This window comes from Oratosquilla oratoria, chromosome 8, assembly GCF_046742065.1.
Source record: "Oratosquilla oratoria isolate Oo_2021 chromosome 8, ASM4674206v1, whole genome shotgun sequence".
NCBI classification, from domain to species: domain Eukaryota; kingdom Metazoa; phylum Arthropoda; class Malacostraca; order Stomatopoda; family Squillidae; genus Oratosquilla; species Oratosquilla oratoria.
This window is the reverse complement of record NC_134784.1, coordinates 57,125,752-57,138,251: the sequence shown is the minus strand read 5'-3', so window position 1 is coordinate 57,138,251 and position 12,500 is coordinate 57,125,752. Positions and strand designations below refer to the sequence as shown.

Below are 12,500 nucleotides of genomic sequence, written 5' to 3'. Positions count from 1 at the left end.
CTGTCTTCCGTCCTCTCCCTTCCTTCCTCAACAGACATTCCCCTCTTCCCCAAAGCCCCCTTCACCCCATCCATCCACCTCATCCTAGGACGTCCCCTCATGTTCACTCCCTACACATCTGCCTTCCATACCTCTTTTACTAGTCTTTCTTCACTCATTCTTTCCATGTGTCCAAACCATCCTAATATTCTTTCATCAACCCTATCTCCCAAATCCTTTTTCACCCCTGTTCTCCTCCTCACCTCCTCATTTCTCATCTATCTAGCCTAGTAACCCCCACCATACTTCTCAGACACCTCATCTCAAACACATTCAAACTCCTTCTCTCTTCTTCTCTTATGTTCCACGTTTCTGCCCCATACAGTGCTGTTGGCACAATCACTCCTTCATACAGTCTCCTCTTCGCATCCATTCCCAAATGTCTATTCCTCATTACACTCTTTAATCCACCAAGGCATTTACTCGCTTCTCTCAATCTACATTCTACCTCCACCTTCACTCCACCTTTTCCTGCTACACTTGCACCCAAGTATCTAAAACTATCCACTTCCTCCAGTCGCTCTCCCTTAATGTTCACTTCCAGTCTACTGCAACTTTCACCCCTTGTACATCTCATCACCTTACTTTTACCCACATTTATCTTTAGCTTTCTTCTATCACATACTCTCCCAAACTCTGCCACCAGCTTCCTCAATCCCTCCTCTGACCCTGCCACAAGCGCAGTGTCGTCTGCAAACAACAGCTGGCTCACCTCCCACTTTTCTCCATTTTCTTTAACCATCTCCAATCCCTGACTCACTACCCTAGCATTCACCTCTCGCACCACCCCATCCATGTATAAGTTGAACAGCCAGGGCGACATAACGCATCCTTGACGAAGTCCCACCTTTACTTCAAACCACTCACTCTCTCCATTTCCAATCCTAACACATGCTCTACTACTCACATAAAAACTCTTGACAGCTCCCAAAAGCTTTCCTCCTATCCCATAAATCTGCATAACCTCCCACAGTGCCTTTCTGTCTACCCTATCATAAGCCTTTTCCAGATCCATAAAAGCCCAAAAAACATCCTTCCCCTTTCCTATAGCTTTCTCACATATCTGTCTTACCACAAAGATCTGATCTACACAACCTCTACCCGTCCTAAATCCACACTGTTCCTCACCAATTACTCCTTCTGTTCCTCTCCTAATCCTCCCAATTAAGATTCTCCCATAAGCCTTCCCTACTACACTCAACAGGCTAATCCCTCTGAAATTACTACATTCACACTTGTCCCCTTTTCCCTTGTAAAGAGGAACTATACAGGCATTACTCCAGTCCTCCGGTACTCTACCCTCTCTCCAGCAAACATTAAATAATCTCACCAACCAGTCCACCATCACTGAACCTCCCTTTTTCAGACATTCTGCATGACATCCATCCAGACCAGGTGCCTTACCTGCTTTCATCATCTTTACAACTGCCTTCACCTCATCCTTCCTTATTTCTCCTCCATTCTCCTCACTCATCACTCTCATTTTCTTCGTATTTCCCACTGCAGCTATCTTTCCCTCCCTATCCTCCTTCACATTCAGCAACTCCCTAAAATATTCTGCCCATCTTCCCCTCACTGCCAATTCTTCCATTATCAACTCTCCATCTGTACCTTTTACCTTTTCTTCCCTACTTGATTCGCCTCCTCTTCCTCTCTTAATTTCTTTCCAAAACATCTTTTTATTACTTTCAAAATTTTCTGTCATACTCCTACCCCATTTCACATCTGCTCTCCTCTTTGCCTCCTTTACCTTTTGCTTTACTTCTCTTTTCTTTTCTTTGTACGTCTCATATGACTCCCCTGTCCTCTTTTGTAACCAATCTGTGAATGCTCGCTTCTTCTCTTCTACAACCTTCTTTGTTTCCTCATCCCACCATTCACTACCCATTCTTCTATTTCCCCCTGTCCTTCTTGTTCCACACACCATCCTTGCACACTTTAAGACTCCCTCCTTGAACCATCCCCATTCCTCCTCCACACCCATCTCTGCTCTATCCTTTACTCCCTCCCACTCCTCCTTCAGCTTCTTTTCGTACTCCTTCTCCTTTTCCTTTTCATTCAAGGAGTTCACTCTAAGAACCTCCCTACCTTTTGTCCCTTTCCTCCTTCTCCATCTATCCTCCACTCTCAACTTACCTTCCACCAAAAAATGATCTGATATTCCCCCACCCTCTCCCCTTAGCACATGTACATCCTTAACTCTTCCTATCATAATCCTATTTACCACTACATAATCCATTAGCGCTCTATCTACCACCCTTCACTCCACCACCCTCTCCCATGTGTACTTATGCTTGACTTTCTTCCGAAACACTGTATTTGCTATCATCAACTCTCTTTCTAGACACATTTCCACCATCAACCCTCCACTACGATTCTTTCCTGGAACTCCACACTTCCCAACCACTCCATCGATTGGACCATTTCCCACTCTAGCATTAAGGTCTCCCAGTACTATTACATTGACATTTCTTCCTAAACCCTCTATGCACTCATTTAAATCTATCCAAAAGGCCTCCCTTTCTTCCATGCTCTTCTCACTGCCCGGCCCATATGCACTTACAAAGACCCACAATAATTGTAAAAATAATAATAATGACAGTGATGCTACTATTACTACTACTACTGCTATTACTACTACTTCTACTACTACTACTACTACTACTACTATTACTACTACTACTACTACTACTACTACTACTTCTACTACTATTTTTTTTTATATAAATGAGATACGACCTCCATCCTCGTGGAACTGTGTGGTGGAAGCAGCAGGGTCTGTCTCCCACAGACACAGTTCATTGGCCCCTCTCCCGCCAATGACTGTGGTCGATGACCCTTTTATTTATCTATTTATTTATTCAATTATTTTTAATAATGCCTAATATAAAAGTTCATTTAACCTACTGTCAACCACAGTCTGCTCAAAATCTAGGTTTTGTATATGTGCTGATTTGCACGGTGGGGACCTGGTACCTCTCAGGCATAGGAGGGCTGATCTTAGGAATGAGAATGAAAGTCTACATTTCATTCATGAAACAATGGTGCTTTTTGGTTGTTGTTTCTTTTCAGCCATCACCTCAGCCAGCCGAGTGTAGAATGCCTTTGCTCTAGGACCCATCCCACCTGAAGTCGTAAAGGTTATAGGAGTGAATGAGCCCTGGTCTACATTCTGTATGCGCTCTTCGTACATCCTGATCTTCTCATACTCGTTCCGGTAGTGGGATGCCTCAGTAGTTAGGTTGCTGTAAAAGGGGGCCATCGGATCAAATATTCGCATGTCAAAGAAAGCCAATTGTCCCCATGTCCAGAAACCTCTTGCGCTGACATCCACTCTTGCTTCATCTGATGTATTGGACGTGCGGTATCTGAAGTTCTTCCCTCCTAGTGGGAGTAATGTTGGTTCGATAGTCACATCCTTGCACACCTCCTGAAGCATTTGGGCAGTGAGATCTCTTACCTCATCGTATTGCATGCAAATGAAACCACCCTGCTTGCATATCATCGCATGGTCTGGAGTAAATTGTACACCACAGGAGCATCTGTTAGGCAGCCCTCCCAATGGCCATCCATACCTCAGGGCAATGGCATCCGTGAATTCTCTTTTGTTTAAGATGAATCCCTTTGCCCTGATTGGTAGTGCTGTCAGCCAATTGGACGCCCCAACTTCCTGCGCCATAGTTATCTTTCTTTTTACATAATTCGATAGCCGAGCTAGAAGTGCTTGAAGTTCCTCATTCTGCCTCTCCTCCCTTCCCTTTGAAATGTTTTTTCTAATTTCTCTAATTTCCTCCATGTTAGTCTCCTTCCGTTGATCTTGTGACACGATATTGTTTGTCAATGAGGACGTGAGTTTCATGAAGTTATGGTGTTCTATGTCGGCAAGGTTTAGTGGGTTGGAGATGCCTAGCCCTCCCATTCTAGGTGGAAGTTCAATTAGTTTTCTTTCCTCTTCGTTTATTGTCTGTCCGTTGGTGATGGCCGGTATTAGCTCGTTTCTGATGGTTTCTTCAAGGGGTCTTATTAGGTCGGTGATGTTCGGAACCGTCCTTAATATGCAGTTCCACTTATGTTTAACACCATATATGAATGCGGCATATGCCGCCTGCGGTTCGGTCTTTGCAAAGTTGGCTAGAAGCCTGATTTCCGCCACCTATTCATTAACTTTCTTTTCAACATATTGCTTTTTAAAGGATTCTGAGCCGATCACTGCACCGAGATGTCTTTCCCCCTCTTTTGTTAACTTCACTTCATTGTTCTCAAAGAGGATTTTGGCATTGTCAAAGTACTCTGGCTTCACTATGAGGACAGACTTCTTTGCATTCGGAATGTAACCCAAGCCCGGGCCGTGTGCCAACACCAGATCCCACCACTTTTTTAGGTCAGCTACTTTTCCTGCCCCCGTGAGATCATCTGCATATGCTACCTGTTTGACCCTAGTGTCCTCATATTGTATCTTCTGCTGCAGGTGCATAAGACCGAGCGCGTACATTGCCATGGTTACCGGGTCTCCCTGAGTGGTGCCTTCCGCGGATTTGATGATCTCCACTTTCGTTTCTTTTTTCTCAACCCTGTTGGTGACAAATAGGTTTGCAGGTTCTCTGTATGTGTTCTCCACATACCTGGCCAATACTGGACATTTAATTTTGATGTGTATAGTAGCCTCTCTATTTAAGCTGTTGAATGCGTTTAATGCGTCGGCTGATAGGACTGCTTCGCAGTCTGGTTCCTCGAATATCTTTTTCATGGCGTGGACTGCTGCCTCGGAATCCGCCTGTTGCTCCGCGCACACTTGCAGGTTACCAGCCGCTCCTTGCACCTCGTCCTTCGCGACTTCCATGATGGTTTTTCCTATTATTCTTCTCAACACCTCGCCTATACCAATCGGACGACAGCCAGGTTTCTTTTCTAGCGGGATAAGTCTGCACGCTGTGTATGCTTCCAGGTGCTGACAGTCCTCAGTCGCCAGTTTCTTCGCCAAGCCAGCGATGGCCTCCTGCAGTCCCACCGCTGCCGTTCCAAATAGGTTGGCGCTAAGGAGACATTTCCATCCAGACGCATCTAAGCCCGATGGTTCTGCCGCTCCCTGGGTGTGTAGAGCAGGGTTCCAGATCCTTTCTCTTGTGATGCTGTCAAAGACTACTTCGTGGGTGGGAAGTAGTCGCCACTGAATTTAGAGTCCAGGTTTGCTGGTCTTGCTTTTGGATGATTTTCTTTCAGGATCTTTAGCATTTCCTCGTTTAGGGGTAGAACTCCAGGATCTTCATTCTCCCCTGCGAGCGACCTCAAGGCAGCCGCAACCCTTCCCTGCCTCATCTTTCTGAAAATTTTCTGGCTTTGTCTTCTGGACTTTTCTTTCTGTTGATGCCCTTGTTGAGTCTATCTTGGATGGCCTCTGCTTCCATCAACAGTTGCTCCACTTCTCCCCTTTCCCACTTTTCCATCCTCCGTTGCAATGCCTGGACATTCTCAGAGTGTTTAGTTTCCTGTGAATCCTCTGACATGTAAGGTGTGAAAGGATAGCTGGCGTTTTGAATATCATCGGGACGTAGGGAGATGAATTTATATATGCTCTTAATAGATAGGTCATTTCCTCTATTAGGACTTTGGATGCATTGCATTTAGGCGGGATGATGATGTTTCCTGGAGAGAAGGCAAGTATCCTGTTGTAGGCGTCGTCCAACCACTCCTTAACCCTGGGCTACTGCCATGTCTGCCAGAACCCGCCCTCCTCTCTCCCACTCTGCTGCTCTTGATGACGTGGGCTTTCGTCCTCCGGCCTCAAGTTCGTGGGATAACTTCCCTCTTCTAAGTCTCACTCACAAGACCACTACACCACGTTCATCTCTATCGCATCACTCCCATCCTCCACTTTCTCCACATCTCCCAGTTGATCACTCCAGCGGTTGTTGCTTCCCTTGATTTCTGCATCCTCCTCCTCTTCTACAGTTTGTGCATTTCCATCCACTTTTGACGCAAGCTCATTGCCTGCAATTTTGTTGTGCAGATGTACAAACGCAGTATGTTTTGCCGACCATCTTGGGTGGGACTCCTAGTCCTTGGGTGACTTAGATGGACTCCCTAGTCTTCACCAGTGACAGCCCCAGGGCACAGCCTCTGTGGTAATTTAATTACTTCAAATTGACATTCTCCGTTCGTCCACTGGCTTAGCAGTATTCAATTCTCACATGATAGATCACAATTTCCCCTCATGTTTGCCGTGAGTCAATAGACAAAGAGGCTGGTTTAGGTAATTTGCGAGTACCTATTTTCACTTCAGGTTAAGTAGAAGATCTGATGATAAGGCGTGTTTTTTCTTGATTATAGCTGAGAAGTCGTCGACCACGTATACTACTACTCCTTCTTCTACTTCTACTACTACTACTAGTAGTAGTAGTAGTAGTAGTAGTAACAATGACAACTACTGCCTGAAGTTTCACTTAATGGAACCAGAAACGGACTTCGGGAGCTCCCATAGATCGATCTAGGAAAATGTGACAAGTTGTCTAAGGTGTATTAATGTGGGTCTCTTTTTGATACTGGTGAGTAGGAGCAAGAAGAGGAGGGGAGCAGTCGCCAATTAACTCTGTAGCGATTTAACCTTGCACAGCAGGTCTTATCAAAGTAATCTCTACAATTTACGCAATGGATCACTCTGTAAATATGTTTTATGCAAACTTACTTTTCAACAATCCTCATGTATTCTATATTTTTGAAAAGAAACCTATAGTAAAAACATTAGCTATCTTACCACGAAAGGCATTTACATGATCTATTTTATACATTCATATTACGATCAATTTCTCTTGTTCATTTTTGTACGTAGACTACGGTTAATAAACGCGTAGGAGGGGAGGGGCAGGTCATAGGAGTTATATTAATCCTACGGCAATTAAAAGAATCGTACTGCAGTATCTGATTTCGCCTTTGTTGTGATTCTCTAAGCATTTACTGCAGCTGATTAAGTGACCAACGGTACTGATTCCAACTCACAGCGCTAGGCCACACAGTCTGGTTTTCGGTTTGCAAGGAGAGTCACAACATCTCTACATGTGTATATACAGTATATAAGAAAGGAGGGTAGAGTTGTAGTTGAGGACAATAAGAAGAGATCTTGGGCTCGATTCGAAGACCGAGTGCCATCTCTACAAAAGTTTAAATGTTGTTTACCAATTTGTCGATAGTGAAAATGAAGAGGAAGCCGCAGGTGACGACGAAGAAGCCCCAGGGGAACTCGGCCACCTCCTCCATACTTTCATCACGTGAACTCAGCTCCTGTAAACGAGGAATTGACAGACATGAGGTAAATTCAAGGGAATCAGTACCATGTAGGACGAAGGTTCTTTGTGTCTTTAATGGGAATTAGTTTGAAAGGAAAAACCATGAAAATGAAGATAATGCGGGAGTGGAATCAACAGGGTTAGAGGGACAGTGCAGTGGTGTTTTAGGTAGAATTAAAGATGGCAGCGGTCCTAGTATGAGTGCTGCAGGAAAACAGTGAGTGGTGTAGGGTGACGGTGAGGGCATCTTGGGATTAAAAGGGGCGTGAGGAGAGGGGAGGGGAAACGGGGAAAGTGAGGACGATCGTGACGTGACGTGGTGAGGTCGATGACTGAGAGATCAAGGATGATTTAGGAGAGTGAGGACGGTGTGGGAAGGTGAGAACGGGGAGAGAAATTGAAGATGGGTAGAGGTAGTAAGGGCACAGGGAGACAGATGCATAAAAATATCAGTAACGTTATATCTATACATAATTAAACACACACACACACACACACACACACACACACACACACACACACACACACACACACACACACACACACACACACACACACACACACACGCACACACACACGCACACACACACACACACACGCACACACACACACACACACACACACACACACACACACACACACACACACACACACACACACACACACACACACACAAACATTTTTCAACCAACTTGTGGCGCAGTTGGTAGAGTTCCCGGCTGCCACTACGGCGGTCCAGGTTCGAATCCCTCCCAGCGCTGAAATAATTTCAGTATCGTGGGCGGGGAGTTGGGGATATGCGTGTGGGGTGATGGGTGTGTGTGTGCATGTAAGGTCACAGCATTAACCATAGATCGGTCATATATGAGTTCTGAGCTCTCTTGAGGGTGGAAATAGCTGTCGATCACGAGTCCAACACGTGATCCAAGACCATGGTAGCCATGGTGAATCACACATACACACACACACACACACACACACACACACACACACACACACACACACACACACACACACACAAATACACACACACACATACACACACACACACACACACACACACACACACACACACACACACACACACACACACACACACACACACAGACATACACACACACACACACACCTCGTGGCGCAGTGGTTAGAGTTTCTGGCTGCCACTACGCCGGTCCGGGTTCAAATCCTGCCCAGGGCTGAAATAATTCAGTATCGTGGGCGGGGAGTTGGAGATATGCGTGTGGGGAGATGTGTGTGTGTGTGCATGTAAGGTCACAGCATTAACCATAGATCGGTCATATATGAGTTCTGAGCTCTCTTTAGGGCGGAAATAGCTGTCGATCACGAGTCCAACACGTGATCCAAGACCATGGTAGCCATGGTGAATCACACACACACACACACACACACACACACACACACACACACACACACACACACACACACACACACACACACACACACACACACACACACCTCGTGGCGCAGTGGTTAGAGTTTCCGGCTGCCACTACGCCGGTCCGGGTTCAAATCCTGCCCAGGGCTGAAATAATTCAGTATCGCTGCGCTGCGTGGTGTTACTCCAACTCTCGTGGACGGGGAGATTGTGTGTGCGTGTAAGGTCACAGCACTACCCAAAGATCGGTCATATATGAGTTCTGAGCTCTCTTTCGGGAGGGAAATAGTTGTCGATCATGAGTCCAACACGTGATCAAAGACAATGGTGAATCACACACACACACACATAAACTCTTGGGTTGTGCTCTTCTTTCAGTTTCAAGTGTACATTGACAAAAAATTTTGTTAATGGTGTTGGGATAATTATGTTGTATGTGTATTATGGCTGTCATTAATACTGATTGTAAAATTTGCGTTTCAAACATACAGTTAAAGAACCCCTCATGATCTTATATCAAACACTTTTCAATCAATTATAATAATATATATCTATATAACAATTTTTCCCCCTATAACGGAGGTATTCAAGTCAAAAAGAACGTACCCACTCCCACCCATTCCACTCCCATCCAACACCTTTATGAAGGGCCATCCCTATGCCACGGCCATTCCCCTGGGTCAGAAACAATGTAGCAAAACAAAGTACATCCACAACAAGGCCGCTTCACTTAATCGGCAACTACCCATTCCTTCCGTCCACTTATGCGGAAAATAGAGACGGGGAGAAATATATATATATAAGCGTACATGCTTTTTGTGTTTTCCTCGGCAATTTGCAATTATTATGTCGAACTATGTGTGTCATTATCTGCACTTCATGTATATTGATTATTTGCCAAATAAATTTATTTATCTATTATCTAAGTCGAGTGATAACTGCCGTCCTAAATTAATTTTACAAAGAACTAAGGCCAATCGTAGCTTGTGGTTGAGCTGGTACGTATCCTTGATGGATTTTTGTCGTTGTAATACCTGAATAGGATCGCCAGTGACGGTGATGCCAATCAAATAATTCCGTCAGTCATCTCCGGACTCGAACCGAGTTATTACAACGACGAAAGTCCATCAAGGATACATACCAGCTCAACCACAAGCTACGAGTTGGCTTAGTTCTTTGTAAAATTAAGTTAGGACGGCAGTCAGCAGTCGACTTAGTCCTTCGGGAGTTAAATTAACTCCGAGGTTGGAGAATTTTAGAGTCTCGGTAGCTCAGTTGGTAGAGCGTCGGCTTTGCTTCTCGCACGCCTCGGTTTGAAGCTCTAAAGTAATTTTTGTGTTCTGATAGGCGTTTATTTATACTAGATTGTCTTCGTTTTACTCCCACCACCCAATCTCTGATTTGTTCTTTCTTCTCCATATATATATATATATATATATATATATATATATATATATATATACACATATATATGTATATATATATATATATATATATACAGTGCTCGACAAGTATGTACGAACGGTTAGCGACAATGAGTGCTGAGGAGTGTTGAGGACTGTTTTTGCTGAAATGCACAATCTTATATAAAAAATTAGCATATGGTTGCATTATTTGACCTATTTTCTTTAAAATATGTGATTTCCATGTAATTTGATCCTAGAGAAGTTACGTTTTTATCCTCTACAAAATTATTAACCACATACCGTCCGACTCACTAATTGCCGACCCCAACCAATGAAGGTTTTTGCTCAAATACACAATTTTACATAAAAATTAGCATATGGTTGCATTATTTTACCTATTTTCTTTAAAATGTGTGATTTCCATGTAATTTGATCAAAGACAAGTTACGTTTTTATCCTCTGCAAAATTACCTCTAACAGCTATGAATACCGTCCGGTTTTTGCTAAAATGCAAAATTCTATATAAAAAATTAGCATATGGTTGCATTACTTGGCCTATTTTCTTTAAAATGTGTAATTTACATGTAATTTGATCGAAGAAAAGTTACGTTTTTATCCTCTGCAAAATTGCCGACCGAAACGCTCATAGTCGACCGAACTCGAACAAGAACGGTTTTTGCTGACATGCACGATTTTATATAAAAGATCAGCAAATGGTTGCATTATTTGATCTATTTTCATTAAAATGTGTGATTTCCATGCAATTTGATCAAAGAAAAGTTACGTTTTTATCCTCTGCAAAATTACCGACAACAGCTATGAATACCGTCCGACTCACTCATAGCCGACCAAACTCGAACAAGGACGGTTTTTGCTTAAATGCACGGTTTTATATAAAAAATAGCCTATGATTGCATTATTTGACCTATTTTATTTGAAATGTGTGATTTTCATGTAATTTGATAAAAAAAGAAGTTACGTTTTTATCCTCTGCAAACTTACCGACCACAGCTACGAATATCGTCCGACTCATTAATAGACGATCAAACTCGAACAAGAACGGTTCTTGCTGAAATGCACAATTGTATATAAAGAATTAGCATATGGTTGCATTATTTGACCTATTTTCTTTAAAATGTGTGATTTCCATGTGATTTGATCAAAGAGAAGTTACGTTTTATCCTCTGCAAAATTGCCGACCACAGCTATGAATACCGTCCGACGGTTTTGCTGAAATGCACGATTAGTCAAACTACATGAAAATCACGCATTTTAAAGAAAATAGTCGAAATAATTTAACTATATGCAATCTATCACACTAATAACACAATAGTAAGAAACTTAGAGTCTAGTTTGTCAACAATTCGATTAAGGAAGAGGACTGTACGGAATCTATTTGGGTAGAGATTATAGGCAAGAATAAGAAAGCTATTATTGGCGTCTTGTATAGACCTCCTAACCTCAGCATTGAGCAGACTGATTCCCTGATTCATGAAATTCACAGAGCGTCCCAGTACAAAAACGTTGTAATCATGGGAGATTTTAACTATAGAAACATTGACTGGGAAACTTTAATAGGAGATCATGAAGCGAAGAAATTCCTAGATGTAGTGCAGGATAATTTCCTAAAACAAATGATTACCGATCCTACGAGGGGACAAAATACCCTGGACTTAATTCTAACAAATAATGAGCACCAAATTAGCAGCGTAGTAGTGGGAGATAGTCTAGGCTTTAGCGATCATCAAGAAATAAGATTTAATGTTATTTGGGAAAAAATAAAAAGTACGAATAACGTTCAAGTACCAGACTTCAGGAAAGCAAACTTTGACAATATAAAAACCTATTTGAAATTGAATACGAAAAGCCAGGCGGACGTTTCAGACATTCTTGATTCTCGTTGCGGGGCTAGTCAGGTGTGGGTCATGGACGGTAAGAAGCATACCTTAGGTCAGGTCTGGGTCAAAGAGGGTACTACGCATACCTCAGGGCAGGTCAATTGGGGGCGAGGGCCCAGCAGTCAGGTCAGTAATTTAAATGACATGTATAACAATCTAACTGATCTAATTATTAATGCACAAAATACATTTATCCCCCTAAAGTCAATACGGAAAAATAGTAATACTCCCAAATGGATGACGGACAGATTGAAACATGAGATCGGAATGAAAAGAGGACTTTACGTAAAAATGAAAAACGGGGAATCACACCTTAGATCAAGATATAACGAAATGGCAAAGCTGGTTAAAAGGAATACACGTTCAGCGAAACGTAATTATGAAATCAAGGTTGCCAGTCAAGCAAAATCCAACCCAAAGGGTTTCTTTCACCTCTATAGAACAAAAAATAAAGAAAGAATAGGACCAATTAAAAACAATG

The 12,500-nt window shown here is 43.0% G+C and overlaps 3 protein-coding genes across 3 annotated transcripts in view; all 3 read right to left on the bottom strand.

Moving 5' to 3' along the window:
* The window catches only part of LOC143027749 (zinc transporter ZIP1-like), a 148,105-nt gene that overhangs the window by 59,804 nt on the left and 75,801 nt on the right, over positions 1 to 12,500 (bottom strand). Inside the window, exon 2 of the mRNA XM_076189257.1 lies at positions 7,210 to 7,314. Within this exon, the coding sequence (XP_076045372.1) occupies positions 7,210 to 7,314 (105 nt within the window). The remainder of the gene's footprint in view (positions 1 to 7,209; positions 7,315 to 12,500) is intronic.
* On the bottom strand, positions 3,071 to 4,176 carry LOC143027750 (uncharacterized). Its single transcript, XM_076189258.1, has one exon. It carries the CDS (start codon positions 3,956 to 3,958, stop codon positions 3,071 to 3,073), a length of 888 nt encoding a protein of 295 aa, XP_076045373.1. The 5' UTR covers positions 3,959 to 4,176.
* LOC143027751 (uncharacterized) lies at positions 4,176 to 5,551 on the bottom strand. The gene has a single exon (XM_076189259.1). The coding sequence runs from the start codon at positions 4,877 to 4,879 to the stop codon at positions 4,193 to 4,195; it is 687 nt and encodes a 228-aa protein (XP_076045374.1). The 5' UTR covers positions 4,880 to 5,551; the 3' UTR covers positions 4,176 to 4,192.